General features: G+C 47.2%; 2 protein-coding genes across 2 annotated transcripts; one reads left to right on the top strand and one right to left on the bottom strand.

Annotated features, from left to right (window-relative positions):
* Nucleotides 1-603: 603 nt before the first annotated feature.
* On the bottom strand, nt 604-3,189 carry LOC138766386 (trichohyalin-like). The gene has a single exon (XM_069943963.1). The coding sequence runs from the start codon at nt 3,187-3,189 to the stop codon at nt 604-606; it is 2,586 nt and encodes an 861-aa protein (XP_069800064.1).
* A 1,323-nt stretch (nt 3,190-4,512) lies between these two features.
* Nucleotides 4,513-9,285, top strand: PDCL (phosducin like). Its single transcript, XM_069986182.1, has 4 exons — nt 4,513-4,650; nt 6,239-6,430; nt 7,700-7,881; nt 8,624-9,285. The coding sequence occupies exons 2-4, from the start codon at nt 6,280-6,282 to the stop codon at nt 9,170-9,172; spliced, it is 882 nt and encodes a 293-aa protein (XP_069842283.1). The 5' UTR covers nt 4,513-4,650; nt 6,239-6,279; the 3' UTR covers nt 9,173-9,285.
* The last annotated feature ends 4,426 nt before the right edge of the window (nt 9,286-13,711 follow it).

Here is a 13,711-nt window from a genome sequence, read left to right on the forward strand (position 1 = left end):
AACCGCTCTCTCCCGGGACAGAGAGTGCTGCATGTATGTGCCCACATCTGCCCTGCTCATTCCTTCATGCTCCCTGCAGTCTCTGTCAGCCCTTGTGTTTCCCATCCTCTCCATTACTGTACAGTAACTTATAATATCACAGATTCTGCTGTTTCTGAATGTTTGTTTCATCTGTTTTACACGTTATTCAGAATAATAAATCATTATTTTTTGGTGTGTGGAACCAATTGTCTGCATTTCTATGATTTCTTATGGGAAAATTTGCTTTGGTTTAAGAGTAATTTATTTGGATTACAAGCACAGTCCCGGAACGAATTATGCTAGTAATCCAAGGCACCACTGTATATATATATATATATATGTATATATATATATATATATACATATATATATATATATATATATATATATATATATATATACACACGAGTACCAGGATTTTCTTTTTTCAAGTTTCAAGTATCTAAACTAAAATCCTGGCAGAGTACTGCACTAAATAGACAAGGGCCCCTACATGGCCCCTAGAACATTGTCGCTACAGCCAGTCTTATTCTACTTCTTCACCTCAGCCTAAAGTCTACCTCAAGTACTGCCTATTCTGCACTAGCACCTGTGTGCGCTCTCTTTGTATACGTTCTGTGGGCGCTCTCTTCGTATACGTTCTGTGGGCGCTCTCTTTGTATACACTCTGCGGGCGCTCTCTTTGTATACGTTCTGTGGGCGCTCTCTTCGTATACGTTCTGTGGGCGCTCTCTTCGTATACTTTCTGTGGGCGCTCTCTTCGTATACGTTCTGTGGGCGCTCTCTTCGTATACGTTCTGTGGGCGTTCTCTTCGTATACGTTCTGTGGGCGCTCTCTTCGTATACGCTCTGGGGGCGCTCTCTTCGTATACGTTCTGTGGGCGCTCTCTTCGTATAGGTTCTGTGGGCCCTCTCTTCGTATACGTTCTGTGGGCGCTCTCTTCGTATACGTTCTGTGGGCGCTCTCTTCGTATACTTTCTGTGGGCGCTCTCTTCGTATACGTTCTGTGGGCGCTCTCTTTGTATACGTTCTGGGGCGCTCTCTTCGTATACGTTCTGTGGGCGCTCTCTTCGTATGCGTTCTGTGGGCGCTCTCTTCGTATACGTTCTGTGGGCGCTCTCTTCGTATACGTTCTGTGGGCGCTCTCTTCGTATACTTTCTGTGGGCGCTCTCTTCATATACTTTCTGTGGGCGCTCTCTTCGTATACGTTCTGTGGGCACTCTCTTCGTATACGTTCTGGGGCGCTCTCTTCGTATACGTTCTGTGGGCGCTCTCTTCGTATACGTTCTGGGGGCGCTCTCTTCGTATACGTTCTGTGGGCGCTCTCTTCGTATACGTTCTGTGGGCGCTCTCTTCGTATACGTTCTGTGGGCGCTCTCTTCATATACGTTCTGTGGGCGCTCTCTTCGTATACGTTCTGTGGGCGCTCTCTTCGTATACGTTCTGTGGGCGTTCTCTTCGTATACGTTCTGTGGGCGCTCTCTTTGTATACGCTCTGGGGGCGCTCTCTTCGTATACGTTCTGTGGGCGCTCTCTTCGTATAGGTTCTGTGGGCCCTCTCTTCGTATACATTCTGTGGGCGCTCTCTTCGTATACGTTCTGTGGGCGCTCTCTTCGTATACTTTCTGTGGGCGCTCTCTTCGTATACGTTCTGTGGGCGCTCTCTTCGTATACGTTCTGGGGCGCTCTCTTCGTATACGTTCTGTGGGCGCTCTCTTCGTATACGTTCTGGGGGCGCTCTCTTCGTATACGTTGTGGGCGCTCTCTTCGTATACTTTCTGTGGGCGCTCTCTTCGTATACTTTCTGTGGGCGCTCTCTTCGTATACGTTCTGTGGGCACTCTCTTCGTATACGTTCTGGGGCGCTCTCTTCGTATACGTTCTGTGGGCGCTCTCTTCGTATACGTTCTGGGGGCGCTCTCTTCATATACGTTCTGTGGGCGCTCTCTTCGTATACGTTCTGTGGGCGCTCTCTTCGTATACGTTCTGTGGGCGCTCTCTTCATATACGTTCTGTGGGCGCTCTCTTCGTATACGTTCTGTGGGCGCTCTCTTCGTATACGTTCTGTGGGCGTTCTCTTCGTATACGTTCTGTGGGCGCTCTCTTTGTATACGCTCTGGGGGCGCTCTCTTCGTATACGTTCTGTGGGCGCTCTCTTCGTATAGGTTCTGTGGGCCCTCTCTTCGTATACATTCTGTAGGCGCTCTCTTCGTATACGTTCTGTGGGCGCTCTCTTCGTATACTTTCTGTGGGCGCTCTCTTCGTATACGTTCTGTGGGCGCTCTCTTCGTATACGTTCTGGGGCGCTCTCTTCGTATACGTTCTGTGGGCGCTCTCTTCGTATACGTTCTGGGGGCGCTCTCTTCGTATACGTTGTGGGCGCTCTCTTCGTATACGTTCTGTGGGCGCTCTCTTCGTATAGGTTCTGTGGGCCCTCTCTTCGTATACGTTCTGTGGGCGCTCTCTTCGTATACGTTCTGTGGGCGTTCTCTTCGTATACGTTCTGTGGGTTCTCTCTTCGTATACGTTCTGTGGGCGCTCTCTTCGTATACGTTCTGTGGGCTCTCTCTTCGTATACGTTCTATGGGCGCTCTCTTCGTATACGTTCTGTGGGCGTTCTCTTCGTATACGTTCTGGGGGCGCTCTCTTTGTATACGCTCTGGGGGCGCTCTCTTCGTATACATTCTGTGGGCGCTCTCTTCGTATACGTTCTGTGGGCGTTCTCTTCGTATACGTTCTGGGGGCGCTCTCTTTGTATACGCTCTGGGGGCGCTCTCTTCGTATACGTTCTGTGGGCGCTCTCTTCGTATAGGTTCTGTGGGCCCTCTCTTCGTATACGTTCTGTGGGCGCTCTCTTCGTATACGTTCTGTGGGCGTTCTCTTCGTATACGTTCTGTGGGCTCTCTCTTCGTATACGTTCTGTGGGCGCTCTCTTCGTATACGTTCTGGGGCACTCTCTTCGTATACGTTCTGTGGGCGCTCTCTTCGTATACGTTCTGTGGGCGCTCTCTTCGTATACGTTCTGGGGCGCTCTCTTGGTATACGTTCTGTGGGCGCTCTCTTCGTATATGTTCTGTGGGCGTTCTCTTGGTATACGTTCTGGGGGCGCTCTCTTTGTATACACTCTGGGGGCGCTCTCTTCGTATACGTTCTGTGGGCGCTCTCATCGTATAGGTTCTGTGGGCCCTCTCTTCGTATACGTTCTGTGGGCGCTCTCTTCGTATAGGTTCTGTGGGCGCTCTCTTCGTATAGGTTCTGTGGGCCCTCTCTTCGTATACGTTCTGTGTTCGCTCTCTTCGTATACGTTCTGGGGGCCCTCTCTTCGTTCTGTGGGCGCTCTCTTCGTATACGTTCTGTGGGCGCTCTCTTTGTATACACTCTGGGGGCGCTCTCTTCGTTTACGTTCTGTGGGCATTCTCTTCGTATACGTTCTGTGGGCGCTCTCTTCGTATACGTTCTGTGGGCTCTCTCTTCGTATACGTTCCGTGGGCGCTCTCTTCGCATACGTTCTGGGGCGCTCTCTTCGTATACGTTCTGTGGGCGCTCTCTTCGTATACGTTCTGTGTTCGCTCTCTTCGTATACGTTCTGGGGGCACTCTCTTCATATACGTTTGTGTTGCACTGAAGTTTTTGCAAGTAAAGGGTCAACTTATTGTAAAGTGCTGGACTCCCTTCCCTTCCATCGCACCTGCAACCTCGCATAACACTACTGGCCTTTTTCAAGCACAATCCCCGTCTGTCTGGGGTGGTGGGTACTATCACTCCTGGCCACCGTGACAAGGTTACCCCAAAAGCTACACCAACATCCAGCGCCATGGCACGTGTGATATGTAAGTGTGTGTAGTATATGCGGTCTGCACTTATCACAAGTACGAGGGTCTCGCAGCCCCCTCCGGCCTCCAGCAGAGATACAGGAGAAAACTTATAGAGCTGGCTGTTACACACTTTTTTTTTAAACCCTATAGATGTTAATAGCTGCAGAAACAGTGTAGGTCTTGGTGCTGCGGTATATTCACTAATCCCATTTAAGTCAATGGGAGTTCTGCACAATGTGTAGGATAGCTTGCTCAGCAGTGTTTGGCTATCATTTATTACATTTTCCTGTGGACACAGCGCCACTCTTGTCCTCAGGATGTGTGTGGTAAATACAGCTAGGTTCCCCTGAAGTAAAAGTAGTCAAACTGTAATACTACACACAACCTGAGGGCCGGAGTGGCGCTGTTTCCACTGGAAATGGCGTAACTGACTGATAGCCAATAATTGCTGCCTGGTTGTGCAGTATATAACCATGGGAACACAGCACTGTAAGACTGTATGGATTCTCATGTATGAAAAGCTAATGTATCTCTCTTGTGTTATTTCCTCAGTCTCTCACACCCCAGTACCGCACCTCCACCCGGTCCCTCTATGCTGCATTACAGCGCTGTACCAGAATGCAAATGGTCCAAGTCACGTGACCGCTCGCTACCACGTGACCCCTACGTCAGGACAAAGAAGCCGCTACACCCTACTGCCTCCCTTCCGCCCGGTCCTCTGCTTTCAATCCGGTCACATGACCTCCCATAAGCCCCGCCCTTCTTCTTTCTGCCCATCTGCTTCCCGTTCCCGGCGGAGGTGATCGGAATAATGTATGTACCGTGTGATACATTGTATATATATGTGTGTCTATGTATGTGTGCGACCGCCGGGGCTGCACTGCTGCTGTGTGATGTGCATTGTGTGTCTTACTGTGGTACATTGTGTGTATGTGATTTGTATTGTGTGTGGAGCTCTAGGGATCATAAGGGCGGGCTCCGGGGGGGGGGTTATAGTGATAGCAGGGATCCCGGGGGCCTGGGGTTATAGTGATCATAGGGGCCCCGAGGGGAGGGTTGGGGTTATAGAGATAGGAGGGGGCCCCGGAGAGTTGGGGGTTATAGAGATAGGAGGGGGCCCCGGAGAATTGGGGTTATAGTTATAGGAGGGGGCCCCGGAGAATTGGGGTTATAGTTATAGGAGGGGGCCCCGGAGAGTTGGGGGTTATAGTGATAGGAGGGGGCCCCGGAGAGTTGGGGTCCTAGTGATAGGAGGGGGCCCCGGAGAGTTGGGGTCCTAGTGATAGGAGGGGGCCCCGGAGAGTTGGGGTCCTAGTGATAGGAGGGGGCCCCGGAGAGTTGGGGTCCTAGTGATAGGAGGGGGCCCTGGAGAGTTGGGGTCCTAGTGATAGGAGGGGGCCCCGGAGAGTTGGGGTCCTAGTGATAGGAGGGGGCCCCGGAGAGTTGGGGTCCTAGTGATAGGAGGGGGCCCCCGGAGAGTTGGGGTCCTAGTGATAGGAGGGGGCCCGGGAGAGTTGGGGTCATAGTGATAATAGGGGCCCCAGGGATTGTTAGATTTGTAACATTCTGTACACTAGCCCTGGTATACTTTAGCAGTCCCTGCGTAGTCCGCTCCTGTCCCTCACCCCATGTTCTCGGTAACCTGCAGACATTAGAAGTCGAGTGCAGATAGAAGAACATAACCCCGGGCCGGTTATAGTCTGTACACACCGGTACCCCTAGTTACAGACATCTCTACATTGTTCTGTGTATATCTGTATTTTCTATTGTAGATGCATCTGCCTGGTATACAGCGATTGCAGAACAGCTCACAGTAGTCTTTATAGGGGCGGCCACATCGCCGGTCTGATGCTTCTGTTTCCATTAGTGGGAAGGCTTGTTCCCATCTGGGAGTTCCCCTTTAAGTGAAGCGTTATAAACCACAGTCCCTTCATCCCCTGTAATGAAAGGAACAGACAATAAATGAGAAAATGCCTGATCAGCACATCTTCTTCTTTACTGGACTAAAAATCCTCATTATCGGCCGCAGCCTCCGCTGTGGAGTCATATAAAACGAGCGCCGATCAGTGCGATCTGTGCTCATCATTGTGCAGCAGGTAACAGTCCTCTATGGTCGCTCCTTCTGCCTTACACCTAGTCGCCCATTGTGGTGCCAGGGTTATGAAGCGATTATGGATTCAGATCTATACTTTCATATCGGAGGCAGCAGATCCGAGCATCTGGGCCGTTGTTCAGTCTCCATGGTAATTTAGCCCGGATTTGTTTGTTAGTTGGCAGAATGCTAATCTCCCAGAGCAGCGCTCTCACATGTGTCCACCTTCTGTCATGTTGTTGTCATCCATTGTCTCATCCCACAATGATCCGTGTTGGTAAATATCTACATGTCTCTTACTACTTCCAGTCTGCGGATTCCTCGCCCTCGCTGTATGTGCTGACGGCAGAATGACCACCTTGGACGATAAGCTGTTGGGGGAGAAGGGTCAGTACTACTACAGCAGTAGCAGTGACGACGAGGACAGCGACCAGGAGCGGAAAGTGCGACAGAGCTCGACCGGAGAGGATGGAGGGAAGGAAGGAAGTGTGGTCAATACAGGTAACTATACGACCTAGCCAGGGATTGGTTTATTACAGTGTTCACTGCTGTTCTCTAGGATGGGTGCACAGCCTGCCGCCCATAGGCTGCTGCAAGGCTACATTTCCCATCATGCCTGGGCCATTCAGACATGATTAGAATTGTAGTTTTGCAGCAGCTGGTGGGCTGCAGGTTGTGCACCCCTGCTCTAGTACTTAGGGTGTCCTTCACACATTCGGTGCATGGTCCGCAATTACAGCTGATGTGCTATGGTGCGGACTTTGGAACTTACGACATCATCATTCATAATGACGCCAAAAGCTCTGAAACAAATCTTTGTGATACTGTACTGACACAGCTGCTCAAATTTTTTGGCAGAAATCAATAGTACAGGCAATTTTAAGAAACATTGGAATTGGGTTCATTAGGCAAATATGCCATTATCTGAATTCCAAAAGCCTTGCCCCTGTCTTTTTTATGGAGAGGGGAGGGGGAGGAGGGAGATTAGTCGCCAGCAGAGAACAAGGATTACACAGAGGAAGCTGTGTGAAAGCCGGTATTCAGAGGTCAGAGAGGTCAGTACTGACTTCAGAGGAGATAGCCAGTGATGTAGCTGTAAATTAACTCTTTGTTGTCCTGTTTTCCTGTTGTCACATGACTAACACTGCAGTATATTGTACGTCTACACGGCCATCTCACTCATAGAAACAGAGTGGAAAGAGAGAGGTGCACAGCCATACGCTTCTCTCCCCAGTAACTCTGTTGATCGGTTGGGGTGCGGCTACCTTGACCAATTAACTTTTGCCATGCCAAATGGTGAAAGGTACACTATAACACTCCCAATGCACGATAGACACGTGAAGCCAGTGATTCTGGTGGGACCAGTTGACCCTCTAATTTGAATGGGGGAGAAGGATTGGGTATGTTGGAATTTAACTACCTGATCGTTTTATTCTTGGGGCCATAAGCCATGGCCAGAGTGGTCATATGAGCGTTCATCCTACAGAAGGTTGACATGTGTGGCCTCCTTTTACTATTTAAGCTGTCCAAAAAAGAGAAACACCTGCAGTTGAGCAAGATGCTGGGATCGTGAAAAAAATCATAGTAATCCTGGCCCCTTTGTGGGTCTGATGACCTGAACTGACAGCTGTCTGATCATGTCATCAGACCCAGGGTCAAACTGGGACTTGTAACAGACCACCCTCTAGGAGGACCATGGCCGTGTCATTGGCTTTTATCCCACCGTATCAGAATTGTGTTCCACCCTCCTAAGAACTGTTTGTTGTTTAGGTCCAAAAGGCGTCATAAATGACTGGAGGCGCTATAAGCAGCTGGAGACCGAGCAGAACGACGAGCAGAAGAGGGAACTGGAGCAGCTGGTGAAGAGGTTGTCTATGACCTGTAAGTCTCAGCTGGATGAGGAGAAGGATAAGCAGAAGCAGAAGGAACTCGAAGAAAAGTTGAACGGGAAGGTAAAACCACTGCAGGATTTAGTGTTTTTGTGTGTTTTTTTTACATTATAAGATCCACCTTAAAAGAAAAATGTCAGGGGTTTAGGGGTGCGCACGGAATCCGCTGGAGATTATACGCATGGTTTCTGTAGTGTAAAGGCACCTTAAAGGGGTTCCAATTTCTTGGAATTTTATTACTTTCTTTCTCCCTGTGAGGGTTTTTTGGATGTTGCCTGCCTAGTCTCTGCTGTATCGTCTCTCCCTGCTTTATGACCTGTGCACTTAACCCTTCCACTTCCTTAGATTTGCCTTACAATTTGTCTCGTGGAGACCCTTTAGGCCAGTGCTTCTCAAACTGCGAGGCGCCCCCTAGTTCCTGGTGAGGCACAGCTAGGGGACCTATAAGCTGCACAGTCTTTTCTCTGGTTTAGGAACATTATTGACTCATTTTGTACTTATATTAATATATAGCTTCACACGTACCGGATTCGCTGCGAATCCTGGTAGTGTGAAGTTCAATGGGGTTACATGTAACCCGGCCCCTTTAACCCTCCGAATATGAGACTCCCGTCGATCCCGCCCAGCCAATCAGTGCTGCCGTGCACTGTTTACTGTAATAGGGACATTTATAATCTGGTCCACCCACTTCCCATCCCCCATATATCTTAAGGGTATTTTCGCACAAATTACAGCTGTTGGGTGTACTGTGATAGTAAGAATCAGATAGGATTGAGTGTGAAATATTTTAATATATTTGTTGTAGATGACTATGCAGGAGTACAACATGCTGAACAAGGAGGACGATGAAGACTTCTTAGAGCAATACAGGAGGCAGAGAATTGAGGAGATGAAGCAGCAGCTCTGTCACTCGCAGGTGTACAAGGTGGTGTTTGATATCCGTAGCGGGGAGGAGTTCCTGGATACCGTAGATAAAGAAGACAAGAATACCCTGGTGATAATCCTGATCTATGAAGACGAGGTCCCAGGGGCGGAAGCTGCCAGTGGCAGCATAATCTGCCTGGCAGCCGAGTACCCTGGGGTGAAGTTCTGCAGAGTAAAAAGTTCCCTCCTGGGGACCAGCAGTAAATTCACCAAGAACGCTCTGCCGGCTCTGCTGGTCTACAAGTCTGGGGATTTAGTCGGTAACTTTGTTCGGATCACGGATCAGCTCGGGGATGATTTCTTTGCTGTCGACCTGGAAGCTTTTTTACACGAGTGCAGTTTGTTACCAGAGAAGGATATTGTGCGCTCTTCTATCTGTAATCCCTCCATCCAGTGCTATAGTGACGACAGCGACCTGGACATAGACTGACCTGTGAAGACTGGCATATAACTGCTGTCCCGGATGGATTGTATATAGCTACAGCTTTGTTTATATGTTAATTTATATTAGTTTATACGATAAAACGGCTAAAATAAAATGTAACCTGTTTTAGCAAAACATGTTTTCAGTTATTTTTAATAAAAATACATAATTTGGACTGTGGCTAAAAGAACCAGAGTGGAAACTACTGGAGATTAAAGGGGGTTATTCAACCTTTTTAAAATTTAAGGCAGAATAAAGTAGTGATAGAAAGACTGAACAGAATGTGGAATACTTCATTCTGTTCAGCCGTTCTCCTGATATGCAGGAGAATGGGCCTTGTACTGCGCTACTCCCTCCGTCCTCCAGATGTCGATTATAAGTAGAGATGATCGAACAGCGCTCATGTTCAGGTTCGTACAAAGTCGAACCATCGGTATTTGACTCCCGCAGTCTTCCTGTTTTGTGAGGAAGGTGGGGACAGCCTGAGTCCCACCTGGAAAACAGGAATACAACCTATGGCCCAGGCTGTATTCCTATTTTCCAGGCGGGGCTCGGGCTGTCTCCACCCTCCCCAAGGAACGGGAAGACTGCGGGAGTCAAATACTGATGGTTCGTGTATGTACGAACCTGAACCAACCTCTGTTCGATCATCTCTAATTATAAGCTGTCTGCCTGAATACAGTATTGGTATCAACTGCCAATCAGCAGCTGGGGCAGTGGGAGCTGGTGCTCATGAATATCCAAGACTACTGAGCTCACGCACATTATGAAAAGGACTAGTTATTGTCTATGTTATTCAGGGTGATATATCAGATTCACCTGCAAAGAACAATGTAAGTAATATATCATTCAGTTCAGCTTCTTTGTCACTACTTTATGCTACCCTTACATAGGGCTGCATAAACCTACTGACAGTCTCTTCACAGCACAGCAACTGCAAGATGGTCAACAGTAAACCATGAAGAAGCTGCAGGTCCGTGCAGGTTTATAAGTGTGTCCTGGTTTTGCAGCCTGACAACATTCATTATTTTGCTCTACACGTCTAATGTGCAAATAATTTCCTAATACTAAAGTTCTAGTGTTCCTGAATTTGCATGCCCCACCTTTCTGCTGATGGCAATCTGACATTAATCCTATTGATTTGTTTGACAATGTGATTTTATACTGATATGGTCTTTATGCAAACACACACGTGGTCATGTCATTACATGGAAAAGCATAAGGTTTTGCATATCTGTGAGTGCAGTTTGCTTCTTTGTAAAGGCGACCTAACACTACCCCTCTGTCTGCATGGGAGAGAGTCAGCTGATGTGAATGAAGACGGCAGTAGGATCAGGATTCGCAGCAGAAATATACACCTCATTACTACAATAGTACACGTACACGGAGCGATATTCCGGTTGGTTATTGCTTTGTGTAATAGAGACAACGATCAGCTGATCATTTCTTTAGGCCCAGACCTAAAATCATCGGCCGCCGACTATGCATCGCTACATGTAATAGCGATACATGGCTGGCGGCTGACAATTCAACAAACAGTTAATACTTTACCTGTTTATTGGCTAGGCAGCCCGCTCTAAAGCTTCAGAGTGCAGGAGAAGACTGGGAGTGTGGGCAGGTAAAGTATTAAAGTGTCACTGCCATTTTGTTTTTTTTTGGGGTTTTTTGCAGAAATCAATAGTCCAGACAATTTTAAGAAACTTTATAATTGGGTTTATTAGGCAAATATGCCATTATCTGGATTCAAAATCCTTTCCCCAGGTCCACCCCCCCCCTTCATGCACTACTCATTATCAGGAAATCTTGACTCTTTTACATCAGTCGTGCCCTGTCTGGTCTATGGAGAGGGGAAGGAGGGAGATTAGTCACCAGTAGAGAGCAGAGAACAAATGATTACACAGAGGGAGCTGTGTGAAAGCCAGTATTTAGAGGTCAGAAAGGTCAGTGCTGACTTAAGAGGAGATAGCCGGTGATGTAGCTGTAAATTAACTCTTTGTTGTCCTGTTTTGGTGCCTCATCTCCCTCCACCCCTCCCCTCTCCATAGACAATCATTAAGACAGGAGAGAGAGCTTCAAAATGCTTTTTCATAATAAAAATGCATTTTTCGGCTAATAAACCCAAGTACAAAGTTTCTTAAAATCGCCTGTACTATTAAATTTAAACGACAGTGACACTTTAACTGTTTGGGCAAGGGCTGCATGGACATCTCTAACGATATTTGTGCAGCCCTTGCTAAACGGTTATCAGGCTGTGTAATGGGCTCAGTAAATGAGCGTCGATCAAGCAGATTGGCACTTGTTTACATTATTGATTGGGCCACCATTGGCCTGTGTAATAGAACCCTAAGAAGGACAAGCTATATAGTTATGCAAATCAAGTTCTTGTGTCCCTTAGTTATTTTTTGGTTTTCGAATTATAGTGTTGAGTAGCTTATAAGAAGTCAAGTCTTTCACATTGATCCCTGGCTAGCCAATCACTGACCAAAGACAGTGACCCGCCAAAAACAGTGATTGGGTGACCATGATTTTTCTGTGTATGAAGAGAGGACCAGGAAGCAGTGACTAGCGAACACCTGAGCACCATCAAAAAGGCACCAGCAGGGGAGCAGGCAGGTGTATATATTTTTTTAAGGCACCCTGAAAGTTTTTTTGTTTTTTTTTTTAAATACCTTTCTCCAGACAACCCTTTAAATAAATGTTGCAAAACCTGCCACAGGGATCAGCCATCTCCCGCCAAATTTTAGCTGCCATAAAGCAAACATAGCCTGTAGCACTGTGCATACAGACTGGACAAATAAGAAGTGTATCTCTGATATGAGCGCCCCTGCAAAAGGTTTTTTTTGTTTTTTTTAAACAAAACAACTAAAACAGTTTTCTTGTATAAACTTGCTAATAATCTAATAAAACTACATTTGAACACACATCATTTTTAAATCATTTTTTATAGTAGATTGATTGCCAAAATTTCAGCTAATACTAGTTGTAAAGTTTTTTGTTTTTTTTTTCGTTTTTCTGTTTTGTTTTTACAAGGCTTCCTGGAGATCATCCAGCTGCCTTTAACTGAACTAGAACTCTTTATAATGCCAGCTGGATGTACACACACTTTTAGGGGCACATTATGTAACACATTTGTTCTATAGGTCTGGTACTCCTAAAGCACCAACAAAGAAAAAAAAAACCTTAAAGGGAGCCTTTCAGACACAGACTCTCTTGTTACTGTGGCTGTTACTTGTTACTGTTACTGTCTCGTTACTGGTTACTGGTCTTTAGATAATTCAGGCTGCCCATTGAAGTTGGAGGTGATCTGCTGCCGCTGCTCCTATTACATGGAGTGACGTGCAGCAGACCGTTGCTGACATGACCTCTTCGGCTCTCCAGGGCTCTTATCTCCTCTGTTTGCCCGTCTTCTGCAGACGAGATGGGGGCTGGAGCATGTTGTGGACAATGCAGGCATTGCGTGTGGGCAAAACCACACCTGCATACAGTGTCCAACAGCTGCCCGATGTCACCATATCATTAGACAACTATCAATAGCTGTCCACAACTTGCCAACATCCTCCCCTTGTCTAAGGAAATATCAGCATAGATGGGCAAAGAGAGCAAATGGCCACCTTATAAAAAAACAACCTTTTTTACACACATTGGGGGAGATTTATCAAACATGGTGTAAAGTGAGACTGGCTCAGTTGCCCCTAGCAACCAATCAGATTCCATCTTTCATTCCTCACAGACTCTTTGGAAAATGAAAGGTGGAATCTGATTGGTTGCTAGGGGCAACTGAGCCAGTTTCACTTTACACCATGTTTGATAAATCTTCCCCATAATTTAGAAAAAGTTTACACGTTATAAAATATAATTATTTACATGGCTATAAGACATTAAAGGACAAGTGGCATGAAAAACTTTTTCCCAGTAATTGAAGCACATTACAAAGTTATATAACTCTGTAATATGCTTCAATCACCTATCTGCCCCCCTTCCCTATCTTTTCCCCCCTCCACCCCCCACCAGGAAGTGTCCTAGCCCACACAGACCTAATGACTGTCGTCACCGTCACCAGGGAGCTCCTTCTTGTGAGGATGAGTCATCAGCAGGAGGGCTGCTCTAGGTCCTGTTACAGCAGCCCCCCCTCCCCAGTCCAAGTGATGGCTTGCAGTTGTTCAGCCAATGGGAGCTGAGCAAGCTGAGTCACCTGACAAGGCAGGGGAGGGGGAGGCTAGTGTAAGAGGAGAAGGAGCTGAGAGAAGAGCTTGGTGACAGTGACAACAGTAATTAGGTCTGTGTATGTTAGGACACTTCCTGGTGGGGGGTGGAGGGGGGAAAAGACAGGGAAGGGAGGCAGATAGGTGATTGAAGCATATTACAGAGTTATATAACTTTGTAATGTGCTTCAATTACTGGGAAAAAGTTTTTCATGGCACTTGTCCTTTAATTATGCCCAACTGCGCTCAGGTCTATCCGCATTCGAACTCTCGGCATTTGATTACTGATTACTGCAGGAGTTAGATGCAGCCCTAGGAAATCCTGGAAAACATGGATACAGCC

The sequence above is a fragment of the Dendropsophus ebraccatus genome, chromosome 10 (assembly GCF_027789765.1).
Source record: "Dendropsophus ebraccatus isolate aDenEbr1 chromosome 10, aDenEbr1.pat, whole genome shotgun sequence".
NCBI classification, from domain to species: domain Eukaryota; kingdom Metazoa; phylum Chordata; class Amphibia; order Anura; family Hylidae; genus Dendropsophus; species Dendropsophus ebraccatus.